Raw genomic sequence first — 17,739 nt, forward strand, 5'->3', positions numbered from 1 at the left:
AACAGAGGTTCTCCAAGTGGAGTCCCTAACCAGAAGCAACAGCTTCATTCAGACATCTGTCAAAAATGAAAATTCTTGTGCTCCTTCCCAGACATGCTGTCTCATAAATTCTGGGCTGAGACCTAGCTGTCTGTATTTTAACAAGCCCTGCAGGGGGCTTTAGGGGACCCCCAACAACTGTTCAAAAAACTACTGGAATAAAACACCCTCCTGAGTTGGAAAGTGCTCACTTAGTGAAGATAGGATAGGGAAAAGTAACCACACCTATTCCACAGAAGTATACCTCAGAACACAAGAGAACAGGAAAATAATAAAATCATTCAGGGAGGAACAGAAAGGAAAAAGAAATCACTCATGAAAGAAAACCAGTCATTTAACACTAGCTATCTCATCATTAACAATGGCTTCAAGAAAGCAAGGACATCATATCCACAGAGTTCTGAGGAACAGTAGTTTACATCTCGAAAATCAATGTTTAGGTAAATCATCATTTGGTTGGGAAAAAAGGCATTTCAGTCATGCATGGATGCAAAAAAATCTATTTTTCCATGGCCTCCTCAGAAAAACACAAGAAACAAACAAACAAAAAACACAATTACTCAGTTTTAGTTCTATTCCTATGAAAACTGAATCCAAAGTAAACAGGTAAAGATGAAAAAAGAATCATGTAAAATTCATGACATCTAAATAGTTGTTGACTGTAAAACTGCAAACAATTGAAAAAATTTAGGTGGAATTAAGGTGGGTAATGGTGATAGAAGTTTAAATAGCTTGAGAAGAAAAGAAAGAAATAACATATTGCTGCAGTTTTTACCTTTCCTTTTTATGGAAAAGGGTATCACTAGTGATGAACATTAGACATTCTGAGGAAGGCATAGGTTTATATAATTGAGGTAAAAAATTAAGATGATCCTTTGGAGAATATAAATAGTCCTTATAAAATTTTCAAATATTAGAGGTAAAAAGTAGAACAAAGAACCTCAAGTTAAACCAATAATTGACAAGAAATTTAAAAATAGGAACACCAAGAACACTTTAGAATAGACAAAAAGCCAGCACACACTTACTAGTAACCTTAGTAAATATAAATAGGTTAACTTCTACCATTAAAAAACAAAGAGTTTTTTTATTTAATAAAAAATAAAAATAGTAAAATTCAGCATTATTGTTTATAAGAGAGGAACATAAAGATAAAAGAACACTGAAAATAAAAAAAATAAAAATACAATCAACATGAAAAGGGGGCTGACTATATGGGAGAACATATTTGCCAAAGATAGATTAGACAAGAGTTTAATCTCCAAAATATACATCATATATAAAGAATTCATATGACTCAACACCAGGAAGATGACCCAATTAAAAAATGACAAAGGACCTGAATAGACACTTCTCCAAGAAAGACATACAGGTGGCCCATAGGTGCATGAAAAAAAAAATGCCCAACAGCGCTAGCCATCAGAGAGATGCCAATTAAAACCACAATGAGATACCACCTCACACCCGTTAGAATGGCTATCATTAATAAATCAACAAGCAACAAGTGCTGATGAGGTTGTGGAAGGAAGGGAACCCTAATTCATTCATGATGGAAATGCAGACTGGTGCAGCCACTGTGAAAAACAGTATGGAATTTTCTCAAAAACTAAAAATGGAGCTGCCTTTTAACCCAGTGATTCCATTGCTGGGAATATACTCTAAGAATTCTGAAACACCAATTTAAAAGAACTCATGCATCCCTATGTTCATAACAACACTATTTATAATAGCCAAGTGTCAGAAACTGCCTAAGCGTCCAAAGGTAGATGAATGGATTAAAAAAACTGTGGTACATTTATACAATAGAATTCTACACAGCAGAAAGAAGAAAGAATTCCTACCTTTTTGCTTCAGATGGATGGAACTGGAGACAATTATGCTAAGTGAAATAAGCCAGTTGGTGAAAGACAAATACCATATGTTCTCACTTATAAGAGGAATCTAATGAACAAATCAAACTAACAAGCAAAACAGAACTCGGGCATGGAAACATGGAACAGACTGACAGCTGCCAGAAGGTGGGTGGGGGGAATGATAGAAAGAAGAGGAAGGGACTAGTCAAAGAACATGTACGAATGACCCATGGATATGGACAACAGTGTGGGGATTGACTGTGGGAGCAGGGGGTAGACTGGGTAGAGTAGGGCAAAGGGAGAAAAATTGGAACTGAAATAGAACAAAGAAGAAAAAGAAGTAAAAAAAAAGAAAATCAATTGCCAAGAATCCTGAAAAAAATTAGTATTCATTACATTCAATAGATTAATCAGGCATATCAGTTTTAATAGTTAGACAAAATATAACTTGAGATGAAAATGTCCAAAATATTATAATTCTTATTGGTAGAGGAAGCAACCTGTCAAATAAATATCAATCACCTAACCATGTGTCTTTAAGTGGACGACAAAACTGATAGAAACACAACAAGAAGTAACAAAACCACATCATGTCAGGGATGATAATGTGGACAAAGACAATGAACAGGTCTGATGTGACTGATAAGCAAAACCTGCACCCAACATACACATTGTGACCTTGAGGACAGGGCTAGGATATACAGACAATATATGCTTGAGAGGGGAGGTGATGGTTTTGAAAATTAAGTGAAACATTTAGTTTGGGACATAATCTTTTGGGGGAAAAGAAGACCCTGGAAAAAAAAGGTAAAAGGCACAATTATTTTCTTCTATTTCACCATTTTCATTATTTTCACATGGTATTTGAACATAGAGGGAGCTCAAGAGAGCAGAAATCATGAAACCAGCTTAAGGCTTCATCATATAAATTATGTGGACAAGCCAAAAAAATGTGAAGTGGAAAAGATAAACAGTGCTTTGCAGGAAAAAGGTGACAAGAACACAATGTAAAGGGTATTTGGTCCTCGGCCAAGATCAGCAGAAATACAATTTTGCTGTTCTGCAAGTATTGACCAGGAAGTTACAGAGGCAATGAGGACAAATAGCCCTTAATTATCTCAGACTAAAAGAGAACATGTATGAATGGTGACCCGATGACCTTTACCACATCTAGGTTATCCCCTGCCCCCACCGCCACTCCCCCCTCTCTCTGGTTCTCTCTCTTTCCCACCTTTCCTGTTTTTCATCCATTCATTCTTTTCTCATGGAGAACATATATTTTTTTAATTATAGTTAACATTCAATATCATTCTGTATTAGTTTCAGGTGTACATCACAGTGGTTAGAATTCAGGAGTGTCAAACTCATTTTCACCAGGGGGCCACATAAGCCTCATGGTTGCCTTCAAAGGGCCAAATGTAACTTTAGGACTGTATAAATGTCTTACATTTATAGGACTCCTTATAATTTTAGGATTCCTTAACATTTAAGTGAGAGCTCAGCACTACTGCAGGATAGAAACAAGGTGCTGGGCTGGGTAAAACAAGGCAGGGGGCTGGATTCGGTCCATGGGCCTTGTGTTTGCCACCTGTGGGTTAAACTATCCCTTCCTTCCTTCCTTCCTTCCTTCCTTCTTTCCTTCTTTCCTTCCTTCTCTCCCTCCCTTCTTCCACAGAATTGAATTTCACAGAATTGAATTCTGTGGACCAATTTCAACCACAGGAATACTACAACATCCAAGTCAATGATAACAAACCTCAAATAAAAACCGAACGAATGGCTTTCAGTGCAGGGCAACAGCTGTGGGGAATTCTGGCTGTGGGCACCTGGAGTCTAAGGGAAGGCATGTATGTGTGGCCATGTGAAGAGCATTCTGTTAAGTCAGATAGATTCCTAGAGAGTGATTACTGGTCTCATGGAGTATCCTGGACCTTTTCACTTTCTTTGCCTCTTTTTTTAATCATTCACCTGTCCAGAAGGTATAAAGAAGTTGAAAACTGTTCTCTTTTTAAACAGCTGTAATACCAAAATATAATGCAGGGAGAAGCAAACTGAGTCACCAAGAAAAGTGACCATTAAAATTTGGCATTTTTTTTCATGGAGTTTTCCTAAGACAGGAAACACTGGCCTCAGGTTTTTCAGTGTAAAACAGAAGAATGTTAAAATCATGTGTATGCTTGTGGGTTGGTTGTGTTTGTGTATACATTATGTATTTGTGGATGCTTTTTTGTGTTTATGTGTTTGTGATGCACATACAGAGGTATGTGTGTTAGCGCCCAGGCATAGTTGTTCACATTAAGATAAAATTTCTAAATGTATTTTGTTAGTGACTAGATTGCTTAAAAGATCAGCTTTATTTAACCCTGAGTAATGACTGTTTATCCCAAGTGTCCTGTCCGTTAACATAGCAGCAGAGCACTTGATCCTACCTAAGCCATGTTCTTGCTAGTACACAATCTGCAAAGCAGATGGACTTGGAATTGACCAACATCTGCTGCCCTAACTTCCACTCATGCTGAAATTTATGCAGCCAAACAATGAACAATCTGGTCAGCCTGTCCAATTAATTAAACTGAAAACGCATTGCCTACAAAGTGATGATGATGCTCCTATGATAATCAGAGAATGGTGTTTTTCATCATTCCAGTCAAACATGTTTAATCCTGAACAAGGTGTCACCCATGCAATTAAAATGATGCAGGGAATCAAATGGTGAAGGTGGAGGCACCAAGGAGTGGACTCTGAATCCAAAGGCAAAATTTGAAGGCATTCAATTAGACCTGGGTTTCAGCTGCTGGGACACTGGTCACACTCCAGCCCAGTCCCTCTGTATGTCCATGTTACTGAGGGCAGAGTGCTGAGGGACAACACAGGCAGGAAGGACACTGCCTTGCACCCACTTAGTGCTCTGGGGTTATTGCTGCTTCCGGTAGGTAAAGAGGCAGAAATGAGGCAATCAAGTTACCTTCTTTTAGCAACACCATGAAAAGGAAAACAGATACATTCAATGATCATTCATGCAAGTCTGCCATGTATTTTGATTTGTTATGAAATATATTACAAGTTGACAACAAATATATTTCAGATTTATTAAAATAGATGTGTAATACAAAGCACAAAAAAAACAACACACCTGACACTTCTTGAGGCTGACCCAAGATGATACACAGTTTCTCTGTGTTCTGAGGATCAGTGCTGTGTTCAAGAGTGCCCTCCCCACAATTTGCAAAAACACTTATGCCTAGGGTGAAAATAAACCCCATGTTAAAATACCATGATTCCAGAATTAGTAGAACAAATCTGAAATACACAACACTTAAAAACACTTAAATTCTCATTTAGCATTCATGAAGTGATTACAGACATTCATAACTGCATCTAAGAGAATGTGCATACAATATAGTTCAAACTTAAGCCAAATATGCAAAAAAGAACTTCAGCCCAGTGTAGCAGAGGACAAAATCTGCTGAAAGAAAACACTTGCCACTGTACAGATAAAAAGAACAATTCAGGAAAAGAATTCTAGATTTTCTTCCTAAAATATGTGGGCATTAACTCTAAGAACAGACCAAACCACAATTTATTTTTTATGAAAACAGTTCAATTAATGTTAGTTCCTGGTATCTGGAATGGAATAAGCTATTTGTTGTTGTATAAGTGGGGAATTTTGGATTATCTTCCTTTCATTTTCATTGACTTCACAAGCCACACAGATTTAAGCAGTGGGTTTTGTACCCAGATAGGAACAGATGTTTTTAGGAGTCATATCTCAGATTCCAAAATGAACCTATTGTTTAAAATGATGGAAAATGTAGATCCATTGCATGATTTGTAGCTGCTAGAATGAAATGTTTTCCTGTTTTCCAGATCTAGACAATGGAGAAGCTCAGGAGAAAAATAATACAAAAAGGCTTTCCTATATTTGCTTTAAAAAACTGCATTATTTTGAAATTTAGTACATTTTTTGTTAAATATCATCTCTCCTGTCTTAGTTTTCACAAAATATTTATGGAAAAGAAAGTTGGAATAAGAGTAACTAATGATAAAATCCATGTTCTTCAAAGGTTGCTCTCTGCTAAGAGTCCATTGCAATATGCTCTAACAATTGCTCATGATTAGAACATGAAAGAGAATAGCGATACACACACATGTGTTTAAAAGAAAAGAGATTCATTTCCTACTCAGTTCCTCCTTCATGATGTACATGAGCATGTATTACATGCTTAACTTTTTATTCTACTAGTTTGCCTAATCATGGGAACGTGTGAGGAGGAGACTTTGCCAAGGGCTGTTAGGCTACCATTGAAAAACACTTATGGCTATAGATGGCCTCGTAAAGCCTGGCAGTGACTGCACACCAGAATCCTCCTACCTTCAATCCAGAAACTACTTAATTCACCCACTTAATTCTGCTGGGAAAACACCATGTGGATGTGTAGCATCACAATGTCACCACTACAATGATCAAGCTGCTCTTGATGCCTGTTTATACCTCGAGGGCACGCTGTTCAGCAGTTGTAGTTTATCATACAAAGGATGCTCACCAAGTTCAGCACTCCCTAGACATTTTTGGGTAGTTTCCCTACCCTTGGTTTTCTCCATGCCTCAGATTTCCCAGGAAGAATTGCCCTCCTGCATCAGGCCTCTCCAAATAATAAGGAAGAAAAGAGCAATGATTGTCTCTAAAAGTCAGAAATGGGCCAAATTGGCTGTGTGTTCAAAGGTGTCCGACCCTTTAAATTATCTGCCTTGGGAGGTGAAGAGTAGGAATAAGTGGGTTTGTCCCAAACATGATTTCCAAAAGCTCCCTATAATGATTGAACTATGGGAAATACTATTTGGACAAAAGTGTCCATTACCTTTGAGATTGTTATCGAGTAGAACCGTCTCCCTCTCCCCATTGACTCACTTGTTCTGCTGCTCAGCAGGTCAGGGATAGCACAGCACTTGGTCTGTCCCTGCCCAGAGACATGGTTGGAGGGGTCTGCACATTAGCAGAGCTACCTCTCCACATGCTCATTTCCACCCATTTCTCTGGCTGTGTCACAGCCAAGCTACCTGGGGCCCCTGTGAATAAATGGGCAGTTTGCCAATGGCCATGTAGCTGTTGGGCACTTATTCATTCCTTGTTATGGCCCCGAACTCCGCAATGCAACGATTTGAATGTCTCAGGCTGAATTATAACAGTATTGAATTGGGAGAAAAAAAGAATCTGTTTGAAACCAGTGGTTTCATCAGATAATCTGCCTGAGGTCATCCAGGTGAAGGATCTTGGCCACAGGTGTGCAGTGGCATGAGATCAGAACTCACTGACCTTGGAGGGCCAACTCTGCTGGAGCAGATTTTGAGAAACATCTATTTATCAACCCATTTATTCCCTTGTGGGTTCCACAATGGGAATCTGTGCAGTCTCCTTGGTATAGGGGGTTAAGTGGCTTATTCCTACCACAGAAAAATTTAAACACAGACCAGAAAATGAGGTAGAGCTATAGAAGAATCGAACACTGTGAGGCAAGTTTAGTAACCTCAGCCACTTAGAGACCTACAGGATCACAGAGGACTTAGGCAAAGCTGAAAGTAGGAATGTCTTCATTATAAAAAAAAAAAAGAAAAGGAAACTGTAAATGTCTAGGAGTAAAACTGTTGAATTTACATTTCTTTCATTCAAGTACAGATACTGGTTAGCAACACTTCTGACCAAATATTTAAAATCACCTGAATGGCCAAACAGTTGGTTCCCATACAACAGACTGCCGAGGGTCCATCTTACGGCTAACGGACACAGCTTTTGTCTCCTTAAGTGTTAAACACCACTTATTCCAAGTGAAAACTGACTTTAAAAAACAAAAGTTTCAAACCCCAGAGCCTTCATCTTTCCTTTTACACTCCCCTGCAGTTTTCCATTTTCTTTAAAAAATAATAAACTGTAGCATCTACATTTCAAAATTGGTCAAAATATAATGCACTTAATTAACTCTGAAGGCTGGCTGTGTACCTGCCACTACTCACACCCATGGTGTTGAACTCTGGGACAGAGTTTGCATTTCTAAGGCAAAACCAGAAACAATAGGGCACAGGTGGCAAGCACAAGGCCTGTGGACCAAATCCAGCCCTCTGCCTTGTTTTATCCCCCTCCCCTGCACCTTGTTTCTACCTGGTGGCAGTGCTGAGCTCTGGCTTAACTGTTAAGGAGTGGTTACATTTATACTGCCCTAAAATTACATTCAGCCCTTTCAAGGCAACCGAGAGGCTGATGTGGCCCCCAGTGAAAATGAGTTTGACACTCCAGCAATAGAGTATCTACTTTCTGAGAGAGAGTTTGGAGTCTCTGGAAGGAAAAACATTCTCTGTGTCCTTCTGAAAGGTGGCAGGAGAAAGTCACCAAGCCATCGGAGGCCTCACAATATCACTCTGGCAGTGAAATTATTATTTCACAATTTTGACCATACCAGATCCCTTCTGTCTACACAGGCAGAACCTCATATTACTGACCACATCATGAGGGGAAATCTTTGCAACTGAGCCCTTAAAAATGAAGACGTAAATAAAAGTTGTTTTGAACAGTTTTTATAGTTGTGAACAATTTTGGTTATTCTCTCTTTCTCTTTCTTTTTCTTTTTTTTTTATTCAAGTATAGTTGTCTCTATTTATCCCCACCACTCCCCCTGACCCCAACCATCTCCACTTCCCACCCCTGATGCTATCCCACTTTGTCTTTGTCCATGTGTCCTTTATGCATGTTCCTTGACAACTTTTCCCCCTTCTTCCACCCCATTTTCCCCTACCACCTTCCCTCTGGTTACTGTTAGTTTGTTCTTAATTTCTATGTCTCTGGTTATATTTTTTTGCTTGTTTGTTTTGTTGATTAGGTTCCACTTATAGGTGAGATCATATGGTATTTGTCTTTTACCACCTGGCTTATTTCACTTAGTATAATGCTCTATAGCTCCATCCATGCTCTAGCAAAGGGTAGGAGCTCCTTCTCTCTTTCTGATGTATAGTATTCCATCATGTACATATACCACAGTTTTTTGATCCATTCATTTACTGATGGGCACTTAGGTTGCTTCCAGAACTTGGCTATTATGAATGGTGCACTGGGGTGCATAGGTTCTTTTGAATTAACAGTGGAATGGCTAGGTCAAAAGGCAGTTTCACTTTTAGTTTTCTGAGGAAATTCCATACTGTTTTCCACAGTGGCTGCACCAGTTTGCATTCCTAAAAACAGTGTACTAGGGTTGCCTTTTCTCTACAACCTTGCCAGCACTTGTTTTTTTGTTGACTTGGTTATTATGGCCATTCTGACAACTGTGAAGTGGTATCTCTTTGTGGTTTTAATTTGCATCTCTCTGATGGCTAGTGATGCTGAGCATCTTTTCATATGTCTTTGGGCCATCTGTAATTTATAGATTCAATGCAATCTCTATTAAAATAATAATGATATATTTCATAGATATAGAACAAACACTTCAAAAAATTAATATGGAACAATAAATGACCCCAAAAAGCCACAGCAATTTTGAGGAAAAAAAAAAGTAGGAGAATCACCATACCTGACATCAAACTATATTACAAGGCCACAGTAATAAAAATAGTCTGGTACTGGCATAAAAACAGACACCTAGATCAATGGAACAGAATAGAGAGCCCAGAAATAAACCTGAGTCTCCATGGTCAATTAATATTTGATAAATGGTGCAGCAGCATAAAATGGAGTAAAAATAGCCTCTTCAACAAATGGTGTTAGGAGATCTGGACAGCTACACGCAAAAAAAATGAAACTTGACCACCAACTTATACAATACACAAAAATGAACTCAAGATAGATAAAAGACTTCAGTATAAGTCAGGACACATTAAAGTCCTAGAGGAGAACATAGACAGGAGAATCTCAGATATTCCATGTAGCAATACTTTTACTGATACATCCCCTAGAACAAGGGACATAAAGGAAAGAATAAACAAATGAGATCTCATCAAAATAAAAGACTTTTGCACAGCTAAAGAAAACATCAGCAAACTGAAAAGGGAACCAACTGTATGGGAAAATATATTTGCTCTTGACATCTCAGACAAGGGTTTGATCTCCAAAACATATAAAGAACTCACACAACTCCACTCTAGGAAGACAAACAAACCAATTAAAAAATGGACAAAGGACCTGAAAAGATACTTCTCTCTCTTTCTCTCCTCATTCCCACTCCACCCATATTTATAGGGAAAAGAGAGAAAAGGGGCATAAGTTTCTGAAGAAGTACTGGGACAGTCATTTGGCCTGACTTGTCCCTGATTTTTTTGTGTGCTACAGTCACAAGTCAGAATCAAGTTGTCAGGATGCAATGTTAACTATGAACTGTGCTAAAAAACTTATGATGACAGTTTTCAGAACTCATCAAGTCATTTCATTCACACATCCTTTAGAAGCAATCAGAATGAGAGACATTCTAGTGTACCCTCCCTTTACAGCTAAATTACCCAGATCCAGAGCTGCCTGAGGTGAAGGCAGGGTAGCCTACCGAGGGGGTGATGTGCAGTCTTAGAGACAAGTTGTCCTTGGCTTTTTCCTTGAGTGTTCATCTCATCAGTACTTAAGTCTGTGTTAATATCAGAACATTTACATGAATTTAGATTCAAGTATTTGTAAAACAAACAAACAAACAAACAAAAACCCCTGGCCTCTCTCTTCAGCACATTAGATTATTTCTTTTCAAAATTATTTTAAATCTCTTCATATAACTTTTAACACATTTTTTCAGGCTCTACTGGCAAATAAACCCAATACAATCATAAACCTAAAAATGAGAAATGTGATTTCCAAAGTCTCTGCCTCCTTGCTAACTAGGCAATTAAGTGTATTTCTGGTCACTGTAGAGGATTTCAACAACAAGTTCAGAGGACTTGTGATGAGAAAAATGAATAAATGTAAATACAAAGACATGTTTTCAGTTCTAAATATGTTTCCTTTGAAAAACAAACAAAAAACTTTGTATATAATTAAACAGTAGTTGATTTAGTCTCCATTATACTAAAGGGAACAATTTTTTTCAGTCCTGATTAATATTATCAGACCCCTTTTCTTTTTAGATGAATCCAGTGAACAGAAAAGCAGTTCAAGAGAAACCCATTAGCACCAGACTTATAATTCAGAATCAGTGCAAAAAAAATGAAATTAGTCATATTTGAATTTGAAAAGGAGGAATGAGTATAAATTGTTAATATTCAAAAATTCCCAAAATGACACTGTAATTCATCGATTCCACTTCAGGAATATCATACACATTTAGAATACATCTGTACATTCCAAGTTGCCAGGCTTTTATGGAGAAGGTTTACAATTGTTTTCTCAGATTCCAATCCAGCCTTTCAGAAGGTTGTGGGTCCTGCCTTTTGAGAATGACTCTAAGCTCTGAGGATGGTGGCAGCAGACTGACAGTGTCTTTGGGACCACCTCATCTTCAGCAGTCTGTTCCAGCCGTTGGGCTATAGAAAACAGAAGATGATAGCATTGGGAGCTGCTGCACATTGCCATGCATGTCTAGACCCTGAGGGAGGCCCATGTGCACCCCAGCTATGAGGAGGGCAACTGTTCTTAAAGAGCTCCAACATACTTCTAGGTTGGCAGCAGGGTTAGGTTTATCATCTGACATGGACAGCAGCTACCCCTGCCCTCTGCCTATTTGTGTGGGCGTCTTTGCCCACCCACCTTTCTGTGTCTGCTCCCTCCTGCCCCAGAGCAACCTCAGTCCCCTTTACCTGTACTGGTTTTCCATAGCTCTGCTTTCAGCTTGTTCTGGAACCCAGGAGTAGCTGTCTGCTGCACTCTGGGGCTTTTTCTCCTTTCCCTCTGTCTTGGCTCTCCGCTTTCGGTAGACCAGCAGTCCTAGGGCCAGAGCCAGCAAGAGTAGGATGGCCACCACAGTGCCCAGAATATAGAACAAAAGTAGTTTTTGCCCGTCGGTGCCATCATCCCTTTGTTGGACCATGAAATTCCCTCTTGTAGACTCCTCAGTGCCAGTGGTGACTGTGGGGTGATGGTTGCTTGGCTCCATCCAGATGCCAGGGAACCCATTGGTGGCTGGAGTCTGGAGTGACATGGGGGTGATGGAGGCATTGGGTATCAGGAAAGGTCTCCTCTTGGTAGGTACCACATTGGAAGTATCCTCAAGGTGCTCACTTGGACTTGATGTTGTGAGAGAAAGCACATGTCTTCCCTCTCTATCTCCTGTCTTCTGTCTGTGGGGAGGCTCCACAGATGGTCCCAGGGATGTGGGGCTTGTGATACAGGAGATCCCATCGGGGGCTAGCTCTCTGTCTGGCAAACAGCCACAGCGGAAGGACCCTTGCATGTTGAAGCATAAGCTGTCACAGATACTGCCTTCTGGGCCCTCACACTCATCCACATCCTGGCATTGGGTTCCATCCTTCCCTGTCAAGACATAGCCATCCTTACAGGAGCAATAGAAGGAGCCGTCTGTGTTGGTGCAGCCATGGGCACAGGGTGAGTGGCCAGGGGCACACTCATCCACATCCTGACAGGCTCCCTTTTCAGGGCTGCCAGGCTCATAGCCTACCCAACACTCACAGTGGAAGCCTCCAGGAGTGTTGATACACTCTTGGGAGCACGGAGAGTCCTGGCACTCATCCATGTCTACACAGTTCTGCTGAGTCGAGTCCAGCTGGTAGCCTTGGGGGCAGTGGCATGTGTAGTTTTTCTCGAGAGGTCCAGGGATGCACGTGGCCAACCCTTTGCATGGGCTGGAGCTACAAGGGTTCCGAGAGGTACAGGTCACCAGGTCATCCAACAGCCGGAACCCCGGATGGCAGCCACATCGGAAGGAGCCATCTCCCCCTTCGAAGCAGTCTTGATGGCAGCCTCCATTATTGAAGTTGCAGCCAAACTCAGGGCTGACACAGAGGGGTCCTGAGCTGTCCCAGTCAAATACATCAGTGGTCTTCTCATTGCACAGGAAGAAATGCTGCCTATCCTTATCCTCATCCGCACAGACCACATGGGCCACAGAGGCAAAGGGCACAACCTCTAAGGAGGAGCTGGTGGCCTGGAAGGGAGTAGTATATTTCACCTGCCCTGGGCCCCCCATGGATAGGGGCCGGCACATGCCTTTGAAGCTGAACTTGCACACGAAGCCCTCAATGCGGATTCCAGGAGAGCCTGGGCTCCCACAGGGGCCCTCAGACCACTTGAGGAGGTGGCTGGTGAGGGACAAGTGGGACAGGTCCACCATCAGAGACACACAGCGCTTGGAGATGCAAGAGCTCTTGACCTCCTTGTGCCAGTTGGAATAAGATGTTTCCTCTCCTCCGCCTACCCAACTGAAACCCTTCAGAGGCAGGCTAGGGTCCAAGCACTTCCTTTTCTCCCGCTGGAGTCCTATCCAGAACTTGCCTTTCTGGGTTTCCAGGGGCACCCCGGGCTCTAGGAGCTGAGCTAGTGCTCGCTGAATGTGCCAGGCCTCCTCCTCAGACCTCACCGTGGCCAGGTTGCCCCCGTTCTTGCTGCAGTGAGCCTGGGCCTCAGCTGCACTCAGCTTGCCCCAGTGGGCTGAGTAGCAGGCAGTTCCCGCACATACCACAGCCTGTTCCTCAGCACCAGCCCTCATCCAAGGAGGACTCAGGAGCAGCAGCAGCAGGAGCAGCAGCAGTAGGCTGGTGGAGGTGGCCATTGTAGCCTTCATGTTGCCCTCAGCCGGAGGCTGGAACCCTGACAGTGACAGCAGCTACCACAGCTGAGTTCAGAGGGGAGTGGAGGGTCCAGACACTGACACTCTGGCAAAGAGGACACAAAGGCTGTGGGCTTTTCAAGTCTCCCTGACCCAAGGCGCATCCTGTGCTGTTGTATTTCTTATTTCTCACCGGATACTGGGACTTCCTGCAGTGAATAGTTTTCTGACTCCTGTTGCCTTCATCACGGTTTTGTTGTTCACAAAAGGAGCCAGGCAGCTTTGCTGGATCACTGGCTAAACACTGGGAAAATGTGCTCACACTGGGGAAAAACTGTTACAGCTCTGGAATACCAGCTGCTTTATTTCGGTTCCATTCTCTCCCATCTGTACAATGAGCTTAAATGGAATGCTAAGGATTGAGTAGGTGCTTTTGTGGGCCAAGAACTTGAAAAAGCTCACTGAATAACCTATAATAAAATTCCATTTTGGTTTGCAAACAACCAGAAAGGGGAAAAATCCTCAAATTTGAGACATGAGGCCATGGATGGTTATAATTTTCCATTATTTTTAGAATCAAACTCGATTTTTCTTTTGTCTACTCATATTCCCTTTCGTTTTGTAATTCTTTTTTTCTTTTATTCCCTGTATCATGAACTTTAAATAGAGAGGCAGTTTTTAAATAGAAACTGGGTTGTGGGAATGTCTGAGATGTCTCTAATACAATGCCGAGCTCCTTGAAAACACTAAACCAAATTGGGTGAAATTTAGCAGTTTCAGGGTTTCACAGTACAAATATGTTGGGAGGATCTCCACGAAGAAAAAACAAAAGTGTTCCTGACCTCCTTGACATCTGCCTTCCCTACTCAGGGTTCCCAGAAAGGATCAGAGCTTTGAACCTGGAAGGAGGATCCAGGCCTGACTCCTATTGCCTTTATCACAGTTTTGTTGTCCTGAAAAGGAGCCAGGCAGCTTTGCTTACCACCTTCCACGTAGTAACTTACCAAAGACTCTGAACTACAAGGGTTCTTTTCCAGAATCACAGACACGGTTTGCTTATTGGGGCTATCTTTGATTTGGGTACCCAGAAGTTGACCCTGAGATAAGGATTTGAGACCATTAGTTTATTTGGGAGACATAAGACAGAAAAAGGAGGAGCCAACACAGGGTGACTTGAAAAACCAAGTGACACCAGGGCTGCTGGACCATTAATTCCCTGGGACACTCTGAGAGATGATGTGGGCCACATGGCAGAGTGTTGCCACCTAAGGGGAAGGGGCTGGACAGTTCTCCAGCTCTCCTTCTCACTGACGGCAGTAGCTCCTTGTTCCTCTGGGCTGACAGTGAGGACCCAGTACAACAAAGGGAATACTCAGGTGGAGAATCACAGGGGACTGCCACAGTTCTGTGGATGTAGTACCAGCATCTACCATATCAACTCTCTACATAGATTTGAGTTAAGATTTCATGGGGTTTATGAACTCACTGGCTTTCATCCTCCCCAGTGCATAAATAAGATTCCTATCTCAGATTTCCGTTGGAGATCTTTCAGAGATGTTTCTTATGTCATACTTATTTTAATAAGGTATTTCAGATTGTCCATGGACCTTCTCTCAGAACCCATGAGATCTTTCCTGTGTTTATAGTTTCTATGAAGATCCATCCATCATCTATTTATCCACCCACCTGCCCTCTGCCCACCAACACACCCATCCATCCATCCACCCACCCACCCACCCAAAGTTAATTAAACCCTTACTATGTAAGAAATCCTGCCTTCATGACCCTAAAGTCAGAGTGGACAGATTTGAATACATTGAACATCTGCAACTGTGACAAGTACCATGGGGAGAAGTTCAGGATGTCAGGAGATGACTTGAACTGGTTGGAGTGGAGCAAGGTACGGGCCAGGCTTCTCTGGGGAAGAATGGCAATGAAGCCATAATCTAGGGAGGAATATCTAAGAGGGAAAATGATGTCAACAGTGGATGAACATCACATACCAAGGCCCTGTAGTAGGAGGGTCATGACCTTCACAGGGAGTAAAAGAAGTTCAGTGAGATTGATCCTAAGAATAAGATGAAAGGTCTGGGAAGGTGGAGCCTTGTGAGTCTAAACAGTGAAGACTTAGGGCTACATAAATCTATGGGGAATCACTTAGGGGCTGATGTGCTGAGGTGAGCATGGAAAAGAGTGTCTCTTGCCATGGAGAAGAGAGCAAGCTAATGGGCCCTAAGCATTGTTAGGACCACTCAGAAGCTGACTGAAATTTTCCAGGCATAGAGGATGGTAACTTGGACTGAGCTAGGCACCTGGATTAAGGACAGCATATTCAGGAAATGATGAAGGGCTAGTTCAAGCCATTCTTGGTGCTGCATGGAGTGGGGTTGGAGAGCTTGGGAGGTACATAGGAGGACTTTATGGCTTCTTGCTTGTGCCACCAGAGTCCAGGGTCCTTGAAAGCTCTGTCAACTGGAGGTAAGGAAATAGGGTCTGAGCTGGAGAGCAGAGGAGGATGCTTCTGGGGGCTTAGAGTCTCCCAGACTCCTGTCATCATGACTTGTCTCCTCAGGACTCTAAATTTGCTCCCAGACCTGGGAAAGCAACCAGATTCAAGGGGACCTGGGAAGGCTGGTGTTCTTAGGCCACCATAACAGGGCATGCATTTAGGCTTAGTAAAGGTAATATGAATCTCTGCCTAAAAGAAACTGCATTTCTAAAGGTTTATTTATAGGTAGGTGACTTTATTAAAGGTTTATTTATTAAAGGTGACAACGTTCTCTAAAATCAATATGATGATGTTCACCTTGAAATGCAACACAGTTGGGCATATTCTCATAGCAGAAAACCATTCTTCTGGTTTAGACTCATGTCTGTGAAACCCAGAGCTAGATTCCTCAGTTAAGTGTTGTGATCCTGCAGGATTCAACAAGCATGCTGCTTAGTTGATGCTTAAGGACAGCATGTTAGTCACTTAGACCCCCACATCTTTTTCAGGATATCTTCTTCTGCTGGCAATTATTCATCTTCCACATGAGAACTTTCAAACCAACTACTCTTCATTTATCCAAATGTTGAAGTCTTACAGAAGAAAACAAACTAGCAAGGACACATGTGCAGCATATTTATTCATTAATCCAGGAAGTATCTGTGAAGCACTTACTGTGAGAAAGGCCATGTAAAGTGAAGAAACTGTCCTGCCTTGGGAGTTGGTCAAAACCTTCATTCATTTTTTCCATTAGATAGCTCTAGTAGCACTTAGTGTTCTTTAACTTCATTTGAAATGACCTTATTAGATTGTATTGTGACAGCTGTCATATCAGCATGTATTTTTTAAAAACTTATCAAAATTGGTGATTTTTGTATAGCCATTTTAATATTGAAGATGTAAGAAAATAAGCAACATTTTTCAAATATTATGCTTTATTATTTTAAGAAAGGTAAAAACACAACTGAAATGCAAAAAAAAAAAAAGATTTGTGCAGTGTATGGAGAAGGTGCTGTGACTAATTGAACATGTCAAAAGTGGTTTGGTAAATTTCATGCTGGAGATTTCTTGCAGGATGCTCCACAGTCAGGTAGACCAGTTGAAGTTGATAGCAATCAAATTGAGACATTAATCGAGAATATTCAATGTTACACCACATGGAGGATAGCTGACATGCTCAAAATATTAAAATCAAGTGTTAAAAATCATTTTCACCAGCTTGGTTATTTTAATTACTTTGATGTTTGGATCCACATAAGTTAAGTGAAAAAAACCTGACCATATTTCCACATGTGATTCTCTACTCAAACCTAATGAAAACATTCCATTTTTTTAAACAAATTGTGATGGATGATGAAAAGTGGATAGTTTACAACAATGTATAATGGAAATTATTTTAGGGCCAGCAAAATGAATCACCGCCAACCATACCAAAGGCTGGTCTTCATCCAAAGAAGATGATGTTTTGGATATGGTGGGATTGGAACAGAGTTCTCTAATATGACTTCCTTCCAGAAAACCAAGTGATTAATTCCAACAAATACTGCTCCCAATTAGACCAACTGAAAACAGCACTCAGTGACAAGCATTCTGAGTTAGTCAACAGAAAATGCATAATCTTCTATCAGGATAACACAAGACTGCATGTTTCTGTGATGACCAGGCAAAAACTCTTACAGCT

The 17,739-nt window shown here is 41.1% G+C and overlaps 1 protein-coding gene across 1 annotated transcript; it reads right to left on the bottom strand.

Moving 5' to 3' along the window:
• Positions 1-9,982: 9,982 nt before the first annotated feature.
• CD93 (CD93 molecule) lies at positions 9,983-13,695 on the bottom strand. Its single transcript, XM_045833029.1, has 2 exons — positions 11,646-13,695; positions 9,983-11,372 (listed from the first exon to the last, which is right to left on the bottom strand). The coding sequence occupies exons 1-2, from the start codon at positions 13,583-13,585 to the stop codon at positions 11,348-11,350; spliced, it is 1,965 nt and encodes a 654-aa protein (XP_045688985.1). The 5' UTR covers positions 13,586-13,695; the 3' UTR covers positions 9,983-11,347.
• Between the last annotated feature and the right edge of the window lie 4,044 nt (positions 13,696-17,739).

This window comes from Phyllostomus hastatus, unplaced genomic scaffold (assembly GCF_019186645.2).
Source record: "Phyllostomus hastatus isolate PE091 unplaced genomic scaffold, TTU_PhHast_1.1 phas_contig_17, whole genome shotgun sequence".
NCBI lineage: Eukaryota > Metazoa > Chordata > Mammalia > Chiroptera > Phyllostomidae > Phyllostomus > Phyllostomus hastatus.

Excerpts from the sequence above, each read along its gene's own strand:
- CD93 (XM_045833029.1), bottom strand. The coding sequence starts at position 13,585 with ATGAAGGCTACAATGGCCACCTCCACCAGCCTACTGCTGCTGCTCCTG. Across the intron at positions 11,373-11,645 it reads GCTATGGAAAACCAGTACAG|CCCAACGGCTGGAACAGACT; the intron begins GTAAAGGGGACT and ends TGTTTTCTATAG.